The sequence below is a fragment of the Hyaena hyaena genome, unplaced genomic scaffold (assembly GCF_003009895.1).
Source record: "Hyaena hyaena isolate Hyena2069 unplaced genomic scaffold, ASM300989v1 scaffold_1662, whole genome shotgun sequence".
NCBI lineage: Eukaryota > Metazoa > Chordata > Mammalia > Carnivora > Hyaenidae > Hyaena > Hyaena hyaena.
The window spans coordinates 116,148-133,817 of NW_024082299.1; the positions used below are offsets into that span (position 1 = coordinate 116,148).

A 17,670-nucleotide genomic window follows, 5' to 3' on the forward strand; every position below is an offset into this window, starting at 1 on the left:
TTCTATGCCTGTGGCTCTGGTTAAACTAATCCTGAAAGTCGGGATATGGTTCTACTCTAACCTGTAAATTTTCCTGAATACTTTCTTTTCCTCAAAAACCCTTGAAAAGTTATCAGCGGTGAAAGAAGACACCCAAGAGTACTCCAAAGCGAGGTAGTGTAGCTGAGCGGTTTAAAGCGCTGGATCAAGGCTCCAGTCTCTTCGAGGGCGTGGGTTTGGATCCCATCGCTACTAACTTTCTAACATTGTTTATGCTACTTTGCTTTGGGTCACAAAAGAGGAATCCGAGACAGAATTGGGAGCGCTCCATCCTCAGTGTCTAGGATTCCGTTTTAGCCCCGTAAGGCTAAGGAATGTTAGGTGCTCTGTGCGGTCTCTATGTGCTCTGGTGTCCTAGACAGTAAGTGGGTTGGGATCAGGTATTTACAGGCGTACGTGGCTGAGGTGGAAAAACGGCTCTCCATCTTGGAAGAGCGCGCATCTCTGTACAAGCAGAAGTGATGTCGAAGTCCTGAAATGGAGCTAGGTATGTCTCAAGAGTCTCCAGGGGCGCCTGGGTGGCTTAGTCGGTTAAGCGTCCGACTTTCGCTTAGGTCATGATCTCGCGGTTCGTGGGTTCGAGCCCCGCGTCGGGCTCTGTGCTGACTGCCAGCTCAGAGCCTGGAGCCTGTTTCAGTCTGTGACTCCCTCTCTCTCTGACCCTCCCCTCCTCACGCTGCCTCTCTCTCTCTCCTAGAAATAAATAAAACATTAAAAAAAATATATTTAAAAAAAAAAAAAGAGTCTCCAAACGTACCTCCAAGTAATACATATCAAATAGTAGATGATGGTGGATATTCTAAACAGGGACCAAATTTGATTCATAGTCTCCAAATTTTAATAAGAAAAAGAAAATGAAGCGGCCTATGTTGTCTCCACCCGGTTTCGAACCGGGGACCATTAACCGTGTTAGGCGAACTTGATAACCACTAGACTACGGTAAACTTGTGTCAATAGTCTCCCTGTAAAGTTCTTGATTGTGAAGAAAGCCCCCGTGACTACACTACATGTGAAGTTCTACGGCTGAGAAATGACAATAACAGGTCCCATTATCTACGTAAAACAACCATGAGCGGCTCTGCACCCAATGTTTCACCTGCCACCCTCAGTTCTAGCGCGGTTCACTCACTCTTCTACCTGTTGTTCTTCCCAAACCCCAAGCCATCCGGGACTCTTGGGCCAACTGCCTGTTCAAGACCATAAGCGTCCACGTTAAGAAGAAACCTAGCCAGAAAGTTAGTGGAATTGAAAAAGTGGGCTCGTCCGGGATTTGAACCCGGGACCTCTCGCACCCAAAGCGAGAATCATACCCCTAGACCAACGAGCCACCCGACGTCTTTTCTTATTGTCAGTCTATAATCTGACTCTCCAAGGACTAGTTCCATCACCGCTAGGGACTTTTCTTTTTGACATACTGAAACTACTTTCTGGATCTGAGTCTCCCACGACCGACCTACCCCGGCTCCACAGTCTCGGCATCCGCCATTAATCTCATCCGTAGGCAGCTCTCCCAGTTTAAACGGTCAGTGTCCCTTTGTCCCTCTGTAATCTAGAATCCAAAGCGGCTTACTGGCAGCAGGCAGGGTCGTCTTTCCGCTTTGGGGACCGGGAGCCCCTGCCCAAGGGAGCCCAAGCAAGTCACAAGTCTGGAGCCCCAGGGTCGGGGCGCAGAGGCCGGGAGGAACCCCAGGGCTCCTGGAGAGAACCGTGCGCCGAGTTTGGAGGGGACGCGAGCGGGACGGACTGAGTCCTGAGCCGCGACAGAGAAATGAAGTCGAGGTAGTCCCTTCTGGTGTGGCGCCTGGTAAAAGGGCGAGAGCTTTTCTTTTTTTGTTTTATGAAAATATGAAAAGCAACACACACTTATTTGTAAAAGCTTCACAAAATGTAGGAAGTGTATGCAGAAACAAGATGACTAGAAACACCGCTCCCTTGGTGTGACTGGCTGCGGTTGTGGGTGCGCAGCCCGGGAGGCTCGCACTAGAGCGCGCAAGCACACTGGCCACGAAGGCTGAGTGCCCGGATCTTCGTCCTCGCGCTTTGTCCCGAGATTGCACTGGAGCAGCCATCCGCTCCCACCGAACCAGGGACCTGGGATGTGCGGGCGCTGCCCGCCCTCGTCTCAGGCTTGCTTTCCCTAAAAGAGCTTTAATCGCACTGGGTTATTCAGTAGTAAAAACAAAAACAAAAGCAAAAAACACAAAAACAAACAAAAACAACAGTGATTCTGATTCCCTGCATTAAAATTCACGAAAATCCACTCAGCGCTGGTCCAAAGGTTTATTTTTGTGCAGCCAGCAGAGAAATTTCCTACACAATGGAAGTTATAAAAAAGGAGTGAGAGACGAATGGTGGTTAAATTATTCCAAGGTTAAAAAAAAAGTGCTAATTTCTCTACTGCCACTCCACAATCTTGCTCATCTCTCAGCATTGACCCCCCTCCATTAGCCGCTCCTCTCGGCCTTTTTCTTAGAAAACACGATGCTAACCCGCCTCTTCGACACTCGGCGTTGGCGTTGTCCTCATCTCCTTTCGCACGCACAAAGCGTTAGATGGGCTCTCTTCTGTCCTAGGCCACCGTGTTTCCTTGGCCTCCATTACTACCAGCTCAGTGTTGTAAGCATTTGCTTCTCTTTATGGAATTGTATAAAGAAAATGCGAACAAACGTCCACAATTAGTAACACCTGCCCTAGAGACTTCCTGTCGCATTTACTTCTGGTCTTTTAACCATTTAGTTTTTCTTTTAAACAAAACAATAAAAACACAGAACTGCTGACTTTCTGAGTTTTATTTATTTATGCTGTTAAAGGAAGTCAAGTGTACAAAATGAATCTAAATCCCCAGTGAACAACGGGGCGCTGCCCGATAGGCAGAGGGGTTCTGGGGCATCCACGGGCCTTCGACCCGACTAGGCAGCCTTGGCTCAGGCAGAGGCGTGACCATGCCTCGCCGCGCTATCCCAGCCCGCAGGAGTCCTCTCCAGGTCAAACGGGACCTTCAGAAAGGTCCCCACGTGGAAGCGCGGCTGACTCCTGGCAGCGCTCTAGAGCCATTCGGGTTTCGAAAACAACCCCGGTCCGGTGCAACAGAGTGGAGAAAACCACTTTGCGGAAACCTGGGTAGATGCTGGAGAAGAGGTGAAGGGAGTAGGTGGGGATCTTGATGGGTGGGGGCCACAGGTCTTTGCACCAGCCCTCTCCCATCCGAAGAGCCAAGAGTTTTTCAAGACCCGGACAGACACGCCCAGGATAGACAGGGAGCTCACCGGCACCTTCCTGCACCTGCGCGTCCCGGGCTCCTGGGATTCATTGACCCCTATGTGCCTGCCCTACTGGACTACCACCTCACTATGGAAGCTAGATTGTGGAGACCAATGGCGAGCTAAAACTAAGGCTTAAACCTAGTGCCCTCCAGACTAAAACAGATTCCCAGGGTGCGTTGTTGAGAGGTGGGCACAGACAGGTGGTCCGCACGTAACCAAGAAGATAGAGAGACTAGGGCGAGTCCCTGGCCTGAGTGGATGAGAGGAGGGAGGCAGAAAGACCTGCCAGGAACTCGCAGAGAGCGCGCGAAGGATACGAGCGAAGGACCAATGTGGCGAAGGCGCGCGGAGCCAACGGAGCCTGTGATGGCAATACGGACGCAGTGGGCCTGGCTCTTCAAGAAGTAGAGCCGCTTCTAGTCGGTGGACATCTAAAAGTCAAGGAACAGGCAGCTCAGCCTAAGGCCTGGCCTCCCAGAAAGGCTGAAATTCGTATCTGCTCAAGTGTCTTCCGCTTTTCCACCTTTCAGAAAAGGATGGAAAAACAGGTGCGTAGGCCCCAGCGAGATTTGAACTCGCGACCCCTGGTTTACAAGACCAGTGCTCTAACCCCTGAGCTATGGAGCCAGCCATGACGCCTACTTTTGCGCAAGGATAGTTGATACAGTCACCGTCTGCCGCGCAGCCGCAATGAACCATAGGGAGGGGCTAAGCAGTAGGAGGCAGGCCGGAATCTCTCCGCCTAGAATCCAGTCCGGCCCTCGCTGCCTCCCCGGCGACATAAAATAGTGTCGGTACCGCAGGCCAAGCCGCAAATCCTGGGAGATAGGTCAGATCTTGTGCTCCCTCTGGCTGTAAGAGATATAGGGTGAAAGCACTACGGGACGTGGACGGGGGCGGGGCCTCCAGTGGGCGCAGCAGTCTCCCCCGGGCTTGGGAGTCTGGTGCAAAGTCCTGTTGGATAGAGAGGGCCAAGGCTTATCGTGTTTGAGAATGAGAGTCCGAGGTTAGGGTAAGGGTTTCAGTAGGCCTGTTCGGAAGGAATCCAGGTCCTGGCTGGTAAGGTGGGCTATCTGTGTGCAGTGAGTGAGAGGCTGAGGAGTGTGTTGGAGAAATCAGAAGGTCACGGTTTGAGGAGGTGGTGGTGGGAATAGGACTGGATCAGGGTTTGGGGGGGGCCCTAGCCCCTGCGGGACCTTTAGGCAAGTTAGGAAAAGGCAACCTTTGGGGCCCACCTTAACTCTGGAGGTGCTGGTTCTGTAAGAGTCCCTAAAGGCCGAGGAGATAGAGGGTTGGGGGAGAGTCCAGGTTAGAGACAGGAACTCTAGGCCTGCAAGGTCAGAAAGTGGTGGCTGTACAAAACATGGAAACAGCCCAAATGTCCATCATTGATGAATAAAAAAGAAGTGGTATATATATATATATATATATATACACACTATATATATAGTATAATGTATTATTATATACTATATATATAGTATATACTATATAGTATTATTGTATTATATTGTACTATATTGTATTATTGTATTATCTATGTATTATTATACTATATAGTATAGATATACTATATACTATATATATACTATAGTATTATAGTATAATAGTATATATATATATATATAACAATGGAAATTTATTCAGCCATAGAAAGTAATGAAATTTTGCCACTTGCAAGGACATGGATGGAACTAGAGAGTATAATGCTAAGTGAAATAAGTCAGAGAAAGACAAATACCATATGATTTCACTCATGTGTTGAATATAAGAAACAAAACAGATGAGCAAAGGGAAAAATTAAGAGATCAAGAAAAAGACTCTTAACTATAGAGAGTGAATTGATGGTTATCAGAGGGAAGGGGATGGGAGGATGGGTTAAATAGGTGATGGGGATTAAAGAGTAAACCTGTCATGATGAATACAGGGTGATGTATGGTCGTGTTGAACTACTGTACTGTACACCTGAAACCAATATAACACTATGTGAACTAACTCGAATTAAAATAAAAACTTAAATTTAAAAAAAAGATGGTGGCTGCTGTAAGTGATGGACTTTGATCTAGTGGCCCACCCTGCTTTATGGTTCCTGCAAGATCAGGTGACTTAGGTCCACAGGTACCCTCCAGTCTGTAAGCTGAGAAGCTATTTGAGGGTCTGTTGTCAGGGCACAGGCTCATGCAACTCACAAGCATATGGGACTAATGGGTGGGGTCAGAAGGATCCAAGTTAAGCCAGGCATTGCTTTCAGAGACCCGAACACCTAACAAACCTTAGGATCCCAAATGATGGGAGAGAAAATTACATACAATCACACATATCCTCACACCAGCATTGTGACATCCAAAGTCACTGCACTGCCTTGTTGACCAAAAGAGAATATCTCAATGTGTGATGGTTACTGTAACTTTTGTTATATTTCTTCAGATATGTAGATGTCTATGTAGTTATTTAACTCTGCAAACACACATACTTTAATAGACACACAATCACATTCACAAACACAAAAGCTGAAAATATACACACAGTCACTCGCACGTACAGTCCCCAAACCTGGCCCTACAGGCATCTCCACTAGACACCCACCTTATGTAACCTATAATATGTGTTGCAATACTTCAGCACAGTTGTGTGACCTTAAAGGGACCTGTGATACTCAATCCAAAAGCCATAGAAACCCAGATAATATCAGGGCTTGATGATAACATTAGGCAATCTATTTAGCAAGTGAATGTTAAAAAAAAAGTGGGGTGGGGGACTTGTGGAAATGAGTAGTATTCAAATACGTGGATTGGCTGCAGTGTTGTACACCTTCTCCACGTATGAACCCAACATAGGATTCACCCTCTGGAGTGATACAATGATACGGTAGGCTGGACATTTATATGATCCTGACCCCAGCCCATAGGACTTTGGATTCGGACTGCCTGGTGCTATGTCCACTGGGTCTGCTTCTAGAACAGTGTCATGCCTCTGCTGTAAGACCCCTGTATGCAAAGTGTGCTTGAAGCATCTCAGGGACAGAGCACAGAAACTCTATGATGCTTGCAGACCAAGCTATTCAATTGTCACTGTCCCCACACGCCAACATATCTGTCTAAACAGGACAGAATTAGGTCTGAGACCGGCTTTCATCTAGCCAGTTAGTTAGGCAGTGGGGGAGGGAAACTATGACCCTTACCTAATTATGGAGTGGCTAATATTTAACAACAAATGAAAAATAGGGTATTACCAAATTGACCTAGGTCTGTTTGCAATACCTAAACCTATGCACGTGCTGATAAAAGTTTTCCAAAATACACACACACACACCTGTCCCCTCAATCTGAAATATAAACACATGTGCACACATTTCTCACACACTTAAACACACCTGATCACTTAGTCTAGCAGAAAGCTTTACTTTTACTTGTGCTCTTGCACTCAGACTGGAGGAGTCAAGAATGAGCTAAGCCACCTAGAAATGAGCTCAGAGATTGTATTTCCATCTCCTCATCCCCCTTCCCTGGGGAGAACTAAACAGGAAATTGCCCACAACTGCCTCCCAAGAGCCTCCCAAAAAGAAGCTGGGGAACAATTAGCCAAGGGAATTACACCCCACCAGGGCACAGGCTGAGCAGACCTTGGCACCAGGGTTCTCTGCTGTTGGCACACATTTGGCAAGTTCCAGAAAGGGTATGTCAGGGGCATGTTTGTGCTCTGTGCATTCCCATGCTGATGTTAGTTGCATATGTAAAATTATAAGTGCTGTATCATGTTTCAAAATTCCATATCCTTTGGTCTTCTAACTCAAGGGAGACTATATTTTGGCATTTGAAAGGGGTTTAGGCATGTGTGAGAACACATGGCTGTCACTGTGGCAGAGGATGTATGTATCACTCTGTATCTGTATCAACATTAAGGGGTATTGGAAGGTAGCCATGACAAATGCCATTGTCTTGGGCTTTCCTTTCACGTACAGGTCAAGAATCTCCTTCCAGTTCTGTCCCAGGCTGTTCTCTGACCTGAGAGTACAGTACTCCTCCCTGAGTAAATGACCTCAGCTCCGCTGGATCCAGGTGTCTAAAGGAAGGGCTGGCAGCTGACAAGAAGGCGAAGCAGAAGTGGTCATGAACCTGGCTGGCTGGGCTTGAATTTTCCCCCTTATGCCTGAGACAGCACTAGACTTGGTATTGCTTCAGAACCAGAGGCCCTGCTAAGTCCAGGTAGTAAGCCCCAGTGATGGTAAACAGCTCTGTCAATAGCTGGACTCCTGTCTTCACCCACCTCCAAGTCCTCACAGCTCAGGCTAAATCCACATGTCAACAACAGGCAGAGGATGGCGCCACAGGTCCAAGGCATCTCCTTCCCCGCTCAGCTGACCACGGAAGACTTTTCCACAATCACTTGTTCTCTCCAATGTTGTGGTCTGCAGGAGCTGGGGCCAGTCTGGAGGGTAGGCCCACAGTAACCAGGAGGCTCCAACGGAGCGCAACATTGCTTCCCATGGGCAGCCAGGAGGGAGAGGCATTCACCCTCGAATGATTTCACCCTCTCTGGGAAGCCAGACAAAGACTCTCATGGCCAGATTCGCAAGTAGGTGCCAGTGGAGCAGACGGAGAAAAGGGGGAACACGCGCTCGTGGAAGTTGACGCGGAAGGTGTAGAGATGGCGCATGTCCTCCACGGCGAAGAAGGACACGGCCCCCACCTCCAGATCCAGGGCCACCCGCACGCGGGACAGGTGGCCACAGCTGAGGGGCGTCCGTTCCGGGCTAGTGACCGCCCAGTACTTCCCGCTGTTGAGCTGCAGCGCCCAGACGCCCTCCTCAGGGGTGAAGGGCGTGAGGCCCTTGCGGCGCACGCTTTCTCGCGCCACGCCGAAGGCCCAGCCGTCCTTGGAGCCCACTTCCACCTCCCAGTGGTGCCGCCCAGAGGAGAAGCCGCAGGACGCCAGGACTCGCGTGTTGGTGTCAAAGCGGCGTGGGTGGCACGGCAAGTCCTGCGCCCGCTGTCCCAGGCGTACGCTCTTAAGGTCCAGAGAGAGGATGAGGCGGGGGTTGGCAGTGTCGGGATCCAAGGTCAGCTCCACTGTAGGCAGAGACAGGGAGAGACGTCCCATGCAAACCACCTGCCCAGTTCCCATCAGTTACTTCTCCCCCACCGTCCCCCCAACACATGTACAAGTTGAAGCCAAACAAATGGAATATGTGAACCTAATTTGGATCACAATTTGAACAGATAGACAATACAATTTAAAAGACAATTGGAGAATGTCAAACACTAGCTATTGGAAAGCATCATTACTTTTTCTAATTGTGATCATGGTTTTGTGGTTATCTTTTAAGTCTATCTTTAGAAAGAACATGCTGATATTTATGGAAATAACTTATTCATGATTTACTTCCAAATAATCCAGTGGGAAGAAGTGGGTAGGGGTGTTTATGAAAAATATCAGCTGAAGATGTATGATGAGAACATAATATTCATTATGATCTTCTCTCTACTTTTGTGTATATTTAAATTTTCATAATAAAAACATAAAATATACACACTTGTCATAAGTACTATGTTCTAGGACTGCTCTAGGCCCTGGGAATCCCACAGTTCAGTATCCCTGACCTCCTGTAGCTTCCTTTCTTGGGGGAAGGGAGGAGAGACAATAAATGGTAAACAGGGACAATGAGAGGAGTCAGGAGAGAAGGCTGTAATTTCAATTAGAGTGGCCAGGGAAGGTGAAAGGCCTCAGTATGCATTTGATCAAATACATAAAGGAGGTGAGGAAGCCAGGTATGTAGCTGTCTAGAAGAAGCATATTCGAGGCTGAGGCCCAGCCAATGCAGTGCAAATGCCCTGAGGTGGGGGTGTGCTTAGTGCATTTCAGGAGCAGCAAAGAGCACATGTTGTGGCTGCACAGAGTAAGCCAGGGGAAGAGTGTGCAGTGAGGTCAAAGCCTGTGAAGCCTAGAAGTCTATAAGAAGGACTTTATTGAGGAAGAGGGCTGTCCTAGGGTTCTGTGCAGAGGAGGGTCATGATCTAACTTGGTTTAGATTCTTCCAAGGTAAATTCTGACATAGCTTGGCCAGTCATCATCATCAGGAATATGTGCCCTCGTCTGCCCTCCTGCAGGGTTGGATCCCACTCACCCCAGACCTCTGGAGTAGTAAGAGCCTCCTCCCTTCCTGTCTTCAATCTCCTTTTGCTTTGCCTGACCCCTGTACACAAGGCCTCTCCCCAGGAGAGATCTCTGTCCGTCTATAGTGGAGGGATGGGGAGAGAGGTGCATCCAGGTGTCTGGCCCACAACTTATAGGCCTACACGTCCCACTGAGACCTGAGGGAGCCAGAACTGGGAGGCAAGGATGAGGGGAGGGCAGAGGCAGGTAGGTAGAAGGAACCAGTCATGCACAAAACCCAGAGAAATAGTCATGGGCGGGGGTAGATTCTCTACATGGCCAAATAATGTGAACTCACTATCACAAGAACCATCTTACCTTTCTCTTCTTTCTCTAGCTCTCCCCGAAGATCCTCTGAGGAGGAGAAACAAAGCAGGGTATTCATAAATGATTTAGGACATTGTCTATCTGGCAATGACGATGAATACCATCTCCTCTGACATTTATAGCTCGACTGGCTCACTCACTCCCCAGATACTCCAAAGGCTGAGAATTGATGTTCAGACACTGCATCAAGTGTGAGAGGTCAGGAAGGGAGAGTATCCTAGGTCTACCTTTTCCACTTCCCTCTCGTTTGCCTGAGCTAGTCTGAGCTGAGCTCTTCCTCCTCATCCCTCTCTTTTCTCCAGTAGTCCTCTACCCTGATTATCCCTGGGGGAAATCTTTGTCCTCTGGGGGGCAAGGGCTGCTGAATGGATTTGCCACCACCATCTCCCTGCACCAATCTGGCCTTGACACACCCTACCTCCTATTTTCTTTTCTTTTCTTTTTTTTTTTTTTTTTTTTTTTTTTTTTTTTTTTTTTTTTTTTTTTTTTTTTTTTTTTACAAATAGTTTGTTGTCAAGCTGGTTTCCATATAACACCCAGTGCTCATCCCCACAAGTGCCTACCTCCTATTTTCTAACAAACCTTCTGGAAAGACATATTCCTGGGCCCCCAAACTATCAGAAACACACCATGGCCACCAGCACTGCATGGCCCAGCCCCAAGCACAGTCCCCTACCTTTGAACTTCTTGAGCAGCCCCTTTAAGACAAAGGTCTTGAGGGAAACATTCCAGACTTTATTCTTCATCTCAGAAGAGACTGTGGTTGGCTTGGGGCCAGGCACATTGCTGCATCTACAGGACAAAGACCCTGAGGAAGGCCCACAAACACTGTCCCACTCCCACCAGGCTGTGACAATTAGGATGGCAAGGTCCTCTTGGTGGGGAGAGCTAAGAAAAAAAGAGGCTGATCTTGCAACAGAATATCCATAGCCAGGCTGGTGGACTTTTGCTTTAGAAGGTACATAGGTAAGGCAGTGTGGGAGTTAAGAGTGAGAGGTCAGGGGTAAGGGGATGAAGAGAGAGAGCTCGGTGGAAAAGGAGAAGAACCAGCTTGGAAAGACCTAAGGAACTCTTAGGTCCACTCACCTGCTTAGTGTGTTTTTGAATTCCTGTTAAGAAAGATGAAAGAAAGCCAAATCAGCACCAGGTAACCTCCAGTTAATTTTGAGAAAATAAAGTGACCCATTGCCCTGCTTCCAGAGGAATATGCAACTTTTTTTTTTATTTTAATTTTTATTTTTAGTAGGCTCCACAAGCAGCTTGGAGCCCAAAGTGGGGCTTGAACTCACAACCCTGAGATCAAGACCTGATGTGAGATCAAGACCTGATCTTGGGGCATCTGGGTGGCTTAGTCGGTTGAGCGTCCGACTTTCGCTTAGGTCATGATCTTGTGGCTTGTGGGTTCGGGCCCCGCGTCGGGCTCTGTGCTGACTGCCAGCTCAGAGCCTGGAGCCTGTTTCAGAGTCTGTGACTCCCTCTCTCTCTGACCCTCCCCTGCTCAAGCTGTCTCTCTCTCTCCTAGAAATAAATAAAACATTAAAAAAAATTAAAAAAAAAAAAAGACCTGATCTGAGATCAAGAGCCAGAGGCTTAGCCAACCAAGTCGCCCAGGTACCCAGGGATCTACGTACTCTCAGAGGAAAAAGCAATAAGGTGCTTTTTCCCTACCACCTTTACGGGCCCAGGTGGCAATGGCTTCCTGCTGTGGCTGGTTTCTGGGTGTCTTATCAACTCCCTGCCCACAGCTTTGCAAATGCTCCCTTCATTACAGAGTCATCACTGGAGCCTTGTGCTGGGATCCAGTGTTGTCTCCCCTCTCTACACCACCCCAGATAAGTCACTGCTCTTATGTAATGACTGGTTACCCATACCAGCATCTTTCAAATGCCTATCTTGACCCATATGTGGATTGTGACTATTTTATTTTTTTAAGTTTATTTATTTATTTTGAGAGAGTGCATGAGTAAGTGGGGGAAGGACAGAGAGGGAGGGAGGGAAAAAGAGAATCCCAAGCAAGATCCTTGCTGTCAGTGCAGTGTTCCACACCAGACTCAATCCCACAAACCATGAGATCATGACCTGAGCTGAAATCAAGAGTCTGACGCTTAACCAGCTGAGCCACTCAGCGTCCCTTTTTAAATTTTATCAATAATTTATTAGTAATATTAATAAGTATTATTGAGAGAGAGAGAGAGAATGAGTGGGGGAAGGACAGAGAGAGGGAGAAAGTGTGACTATTTCTTTTAAAAGGAAGTAGAATAGAAAATGTCAAAGTGCATCCCATGTACTAAAGTTTTATTTTTCTGAGACTTTTGTCACAAACTTTATATACTGGAATATGATGTAAGACTTGCATATAGCTCTTTGGGACTCCTTTCTGTCTGCTATATTGGATGCTGCTCAATACATGAATCATTGAGTAAAGCCAGTAAGATCTTTATTGTGACTCAAGATCAAGAAAGCTTTATCACATCATTTTAGACCTTTAACCCCAGAAGAATCAGGGCAGTTGTCTCCAGTCTCCTTCTGCTCAAGTATGTGATTCTACTAAACCCACAGGATCTAACTCTGTTCTCACTTGCTGTTTATGATGTCTTAGGATAAATGATCCATATCTCTGGCCAAGCCAGACTCACCTGGAGAAAGTCTAGATCAGGCTTTCGAGATGTCTCCTGAATCTGGCTGCTGAGCTTGGAGAGCTGGGTGATTTCACCCTCGAGCTGAGCTATGTTCTCATTCTGCTTCTGTGTCACCTCCCGTGACAGCTCCTCCAGGCGGCCCAGAAGTCGGCCCTCCTGTTCCACCAGGAAGGCCCGCAGTGCCTGGAACTCTGCACCCACCTTCTCTCGCTCAGCTGCCATCTGCTTCTGTCTCAGGAGAGAAAGTTGGAGAGACAATGGGACACGGGCATCAAGATGTGGCATTTGGACAGTAGACTCTGAGCCATCCTACAGGACAGAGTTCCAACCCCCTCACTTGGTCAGGTGTCAGAGGCCCACCTACACATACCCAACCAAGCACATCCTGTAATTTAAATATCCCGCCTCTGAGCACAGAGCAGCTTCAACACATGCTCTTTCATCCCCTGTCACAGATGTGCTCTCCCATCAATCTAGGGCAACTTATACTTGGCCCAGAACCACCCTGGACGCAGTTTCCTCATTGGAAAAGTACTTTTATTAAAAAATAAATTAGTGCCTCCCAGAGCCACTGCAGGAATTAAACTGAGGTCACTCCCTCCCACCCCTGAATGCATTTATTTTGAGTTAAAAAACAAACAGGCCCAAAATGGAGTCACTCACACTAAGTTCCCCATCAGGAAACAGAGACTTAATTACAGTTTCAGTTCTCCCAGAAATAGAAACTTAAACCAGCCAATCAGGAGTCACCTGATCAGCATTAGTTGGGAAACTGCCTGATAAACAGGGAAAGTAATCTTCCAATTATCAATCTGCTTTTTGGCCCAGTATAACTTCCTTGTTCCTGCTCCCTAACTGCCTATAAAATCTCTTGCCTTGCATAGCTTTTCAGAGCTCTTTTTCTGTCTGCTAGATGGAATGTTGCCCGATTCATGAATCATTGAATAAAGCCAATAAGAACTGCAAATTTTACTCGAATTTTGTCCTTTAACATTTGTCACGCCTCCAATTTTCACTCTTCACTTTACTTCTTTTTAAAGACTGCACGCACAGTTCCAGGATGGTGGGGTCCTCTGTTGTCACCCAGAACGGGCCCACCTGGAAAGTGCCTTGCTCACCAGGAGCTCCTTGCTCTCCTTCTCTTCAGTGGAACGAAACACCTCATAGTCTTCCAGATCCTTCCTCAAGACCTTCAGCCTGGACTCCAGGAGTTCCTGCAGGAGGGTGAGAAGAGGACTCTGGAAACCCCTACATATGCCTTCCGGGAGCCATCTAGGAGAACGAGAAGGCCATCTTCATTGAAGAGGAGGAGGCAGGGTTGAAGGCCTATCTGGATACCGGGATGGCTTATAGCCTGCACAGACACACATAGGAGTACAGAGCAATTGAAGGGTGACTCCAAAGGCTTCAAGGTCTCATTCCCCCAAGACCATCTCTGTGCACAATCCAGGCAGAAATGCAGACCCTTTAGCAGCCCAAACTGCCTAGTTTTGTCCTCTAATTTCCTAATCACCATCAGAAGGACGTCTGGGAGGGAGTGCTGGGGAGGATTAAGGAGTAAAGAAAAACTGGGGGTAGTGTGTCTGAAGCCTCCGTGCACACACAAGTAAGGAAGCAGGAAAGAGAGGTGTCCCAAACCCATATCTTTTGACAGAGCTGAAGACAGCTTTTGGTGCTCTGTTCCACCCAGGAGTCACCCACTGCCTTACCTCAACCTTTTGGGAAGGTCGTCCCGTTTGGCCCCAGGACGTGGGGACGTTGCACAGAGCCACGCCCAGGGAAAGGGCTGAGAGTGGGCGCAGAGGAAATGTGGTGTGACGGAGACACCGCTAGAAGCAAAAAGAAAATCGCGAAGTCTGGGGACATTAATAAGGCAATCCAGTAGGGAGCCCAGAGGGAAGCTCGAGGTGGGTGGGAGGATGGTCCTGGTGGTGTGTGGGTGACACAACGAGTGCTGGAATCAGTCCCAGAGCCAGTGGAACAGTAAGAAAGTAGGGTCTGTCTCACCTGGGCATCCTGCCTGCCTGCGCGGGAAGACAGGACCCGAACTGGGGTCCTGGGAATCTGCATGGGTGGGACCGGCCCTCACCTTAGCTTCCTGCACAGCCTCGTCTAGCGGCAACACTGCGTGCGCTCGGTGTTCGCGGGCGCGGTCGCACACCACGCAAATGGCTCGTCCGTCGTCCTGGCAGTAGAGCTTGAGCGGTTCGCCATGCTGTACGCACCCGGCCACCGCCGCCTCCGGGGGCCAGTGTTCTCCTGGCGCGGCCGCAGGCAGGCTGAAGCGCCGCAGCAGTGTGGCCACTGAGGCCAGCTGCCTGTTGGGCCGCAGCTGGCCGGGACGCACGGGTTCTCTGCACTGTGGGCAGGGCAGCGGACAAGGCAGCGCGCGCGGTACCGCCGTGGTTCCTGTGCTGGGACGCTCCCAGCAGCGGGCGATACAGGCGCGGCAGAAGCTGTGACCGCACTCAACGGACACGGGCTCGCGGAAGAGCTCCAGGCAGATAGAGCATGTGGCCTCGCCCTGCAGCTCTGCCGCCAGCGCCAACGCCTCGGCCCCGGAGCCAGCGCCAGTTCGCGGTCCCACCGCAGCCATGCGCGCCCTTAGCGCACAAAGTCTGGCGGTGCTTGAAGAGCCGAGGGACCTGACAGTATGTGGCTCGGAGTGGGGAGGCCCGACTGGGCCTCCGAGCACCCACTGGTAGAAGAAGGGCGGGGCTGACGCCCGGCTAGCTGAGACTTGAGCTAAGGCCTGGCTGGGCAGGGAAGGGAGAGGGAAATGAGAGAGTTGTGGGCGGGCCAGACCTCACTGCTAAATCGGATCCAAGTGCCTGCTAGCGCCGAGCGCCTCGGCTCTGGGCCGCTTAATCACTGGATTTGGTCTGCGGCCTCCTCGGTCCCCGGGCGCCCTCTGTCAGTCGCCCTCTTCCCCTGCCCTCCTCAGCCCCGCAGCAGGCCTGTCTACTCTAGACCACCCCCAGCCTGGCCCAGTCAGCCGAGGGAAACGGGCCTGGACAGGTGGGAGCACACACCCAAGCCGGGCTCCACGCCTAGTTGCCGCCTAAGACTGACCCAGCACGCCCGGCCCATGGGCCTAGCGCCCAGGCTACAGTGTCAAGTTCCCGGAGAGCAGGTTTGTCCTGGTCCTGTGCTGAGCTAAATTTAGTGTCTGGAACCTGGCTCTTGTCCCCACCACCAAGCCTGGCATAGTGTCCATTTCTCACTGGTGTTCTCCCTTTCGTTTATTCTTTATTTAATTTTTGGCTTCGAATAAATAATGCATTTACAATGAATTTTCCCAGTTTAATCTCCCTCCCAAATCACCCAACCTTCTACTGTTCCTCCAGAACTGCCTGGAGTATTTGCTTCCACCCCCTTTCCTCATTCCCTCTGGAGGCCACTCAGGGCAGGCTTTAGCCACCACTCTCCTCAGAAACCGCTGTTGTCAAGGTCACCAGTGACCTCAGCCATCCTAACCTAAAGGCATAGGCTACTTCTCAGGCTTCGCCTCACCTGCCCTCTTCTCTGATGCTTCCTCCTTGGTGACACTCTTTCCTATCGCCTTCTAGTATACTGTACTCTCTGGTTCACCACCCACATCCGTGGCCTCCTGCCCTTTTCTTGGTCTCTGTCTAGTCTCCTCCTCCTCTCCCTGCACTTGCTCAGCCCTTAGACCTCTGTGTATCCTCACTTCTGATCTCTTCCATTTTCTTGGTTTGAAATACCCTCTCCTTGTGGATGCCACAGTACACATCCCTACCCAGGTTCCCTTAGGATGCCTAGCTCCCACATGCAACTCCTGGGAACGTATTTTAAGGGATATCACTCCACATTCACTGTATCCACAACTGTACTTCTAATTTGCTTCTCCAGTTGTTCCTTCCACAGTCTTCCCCACCCCACCCCATTTAATAGTGGCTCCATCCCTTCAAGTGCTAAGGCCAAACTGGGGAGTCCTCTCTGACTCCCAATAGGAAAACATTGCACACTCCACCCTCAGTCCTCAGTGTGTCCTCACTCTCTCATGTCCTCCACTGCACCATTTCCAATGATCTGATGATCACAACAATTCTCTCCCTTTCTGTCACGCTGTTATACCTTGTCTTCACCCAGCCATGAGAACAGTCCTGTTAAAATGTTAAGTCAGATCAATATTAAGTTCTCCTCTGCTCAAACCCTCCATTGGCTCCCACTTCTCAAAGTAAAAGTCCAAGTCTTTACAGTCGTCTAAAGGCCCTATCCATTCTTTGACCCCATACCCTGCACCCAGCCTCTCTATGGCATCTCCTATCACTCTCCCCTGTTGCCTTCTCTTTTTCCACATGGACCTCCTTGCTATTCCTGCAACGTGCCAGCAAGATCCTATCTCAGGGCCTTTGAACTGGCTTTTACCATTACTTTGACTTCTCTTTTCCTATACTTGCATGGCTTACTTCCCACCTCCTTCAAGCTTTGTTTCAAATAACCTCTCAGCCAAGCCTGCCCCGACCACACTGTTTAAAATCGCGCCTTACCGCACTCTAATCTTCAACGCTTGCTCTATTTTCTAACACTCTACCTCTTTCCTCTGGAATTTGAGCTGTTAGAGGGGATGACTGTGTCATTTTTGTTCCCGGCTGGACCCCCAGATATCTAGAGCAGTTCTTGGCACATAGTAAGGGATCGGTAAAGTTTTCTTGGAATGAACTGACTTAAACGTGGTTCAAAATTCAGATATACAGAGCAGTACACAGCGAAAAGTGTGTCCACGGACTACGCTCCAGTCTGTTCCCCATTCCAAGCGATCAACTTTGCAATTCTGAATGCTATTTTATACAAATATTATGTATTTTACTACACTCCCTTTCTTTTTGTTTAACAAACTTAGCAGTCTGCGTACGGTCTTCCTTACTTCACTTTTTCGGATCACAATTCATTTTGGGCATTGTGCCCAATGACTTCCCCCTGCCTTCAGGTATTTATTCCAGCCCTGTTCTTCCAACGAACGTCCCCTCCTTGGAGATCCACTTGCCTAGAGTCAGTAGAAGACTCTGAAATACAGCTCCAAGCGCTACAGGACCAGTTTTGCAATATCTGAGTTAGCTCCTTCGGCCGTACGTGCAGCCGCTCTCCGTGCTATTACACAGCCAAGGGAGCATGTAGAGACTTCCCCGGAAAGGTGGGGATGTAGCTCAGTGGTAGAGCGCATGCTTTGCATGTATGAGGCCCCGGGTTCGATCCCCGGCATCTCCAGCGCAGGCCTGCGATTA

The 17,670-nt window shown here is 49.1% G+C and overlaps 1 protein-coding gene and 3 non-coding genes across 6 annotated transcripts; 1 reads left to right on the forward strand and 3 right to left on the reverse strand.

The window, feature by feature from the left end:
• Positions 1 to 1,294: 1,294 nt before the first annotated feature.
• On the reverse strand, positions 1,295 to 1,366 carry TRNAP-UGG. The gene has a single exon. It is a non-coding gene; the product is annotated as a tRNA-Pro (tRNA).
• A 2,490-nt stretch (positions 1,367 to 3,856) lies between these two features.
• TRNAT-UGU lies at positions 3,857 to 3,929 on the reverse strand. The gene has a single exon. It is a non-coding gene; the product is annotated as a tRNA-Thr (tRNA).
• Positions 3,930 to 6,766: 2,837 nt separating this feature from the next.
• Positions 6,767 to 15,133, reverse strand: TRIM7 (tripartite motif containing 7). Of its 3 annotated transcripts, XM_039224550.1 has the most exons (8): positions 14,511 to 15,133; positions 14,131 to 14,250; positions 13,540 to 13,635; positions 12,419 to 12,649; positions 10,869 to 10,891; positions 10,459 to 10,574; positions 9,774 to 9,809; positions 6,767 to 8,371 (listed from the first exon to the last, which is right to left on the reverse strand). In XM_039224550.1, the coding sequence occupies exons 1-8, from the start codon at positions 15,015 to 15,017 to the stop codon at positions 7,860 to 7,862; spliced, it is 1,641 nt and encodes a 546-aa protein (XP_039080481.1). In that variant the 5' UTR covers positions 15,018 to 15,133; the 3' UTR covers positions 6,767 to 7,859. The 3 variants fall into 3 exon arrangements, with proteins under 3 accessions (XP_039080481.1, XP_039080483.1, XP_039080484.1); XM_039224552.1 differs by lacking the exon at positions 14,131 to 14,250; XM_039224553.1 differs by lacking the exons at positions 14,131 to 14,250; positions 14,511 to 15,133 and adding an exon at positions 14,429 to 14,444.
• A 2,448-nt stretch (positions 15,134 to 17,581) lies between these two features.
• TRNAA-UGC lies at positions 17,582 to 17,653 on the forward strand. The gene has a single exon. It is a non-coding gene; the product is annotated as a tRNA-Ala (tRNA).
• Positions 17,654 to 17,670: the final 17 nt, after the last annotated feature.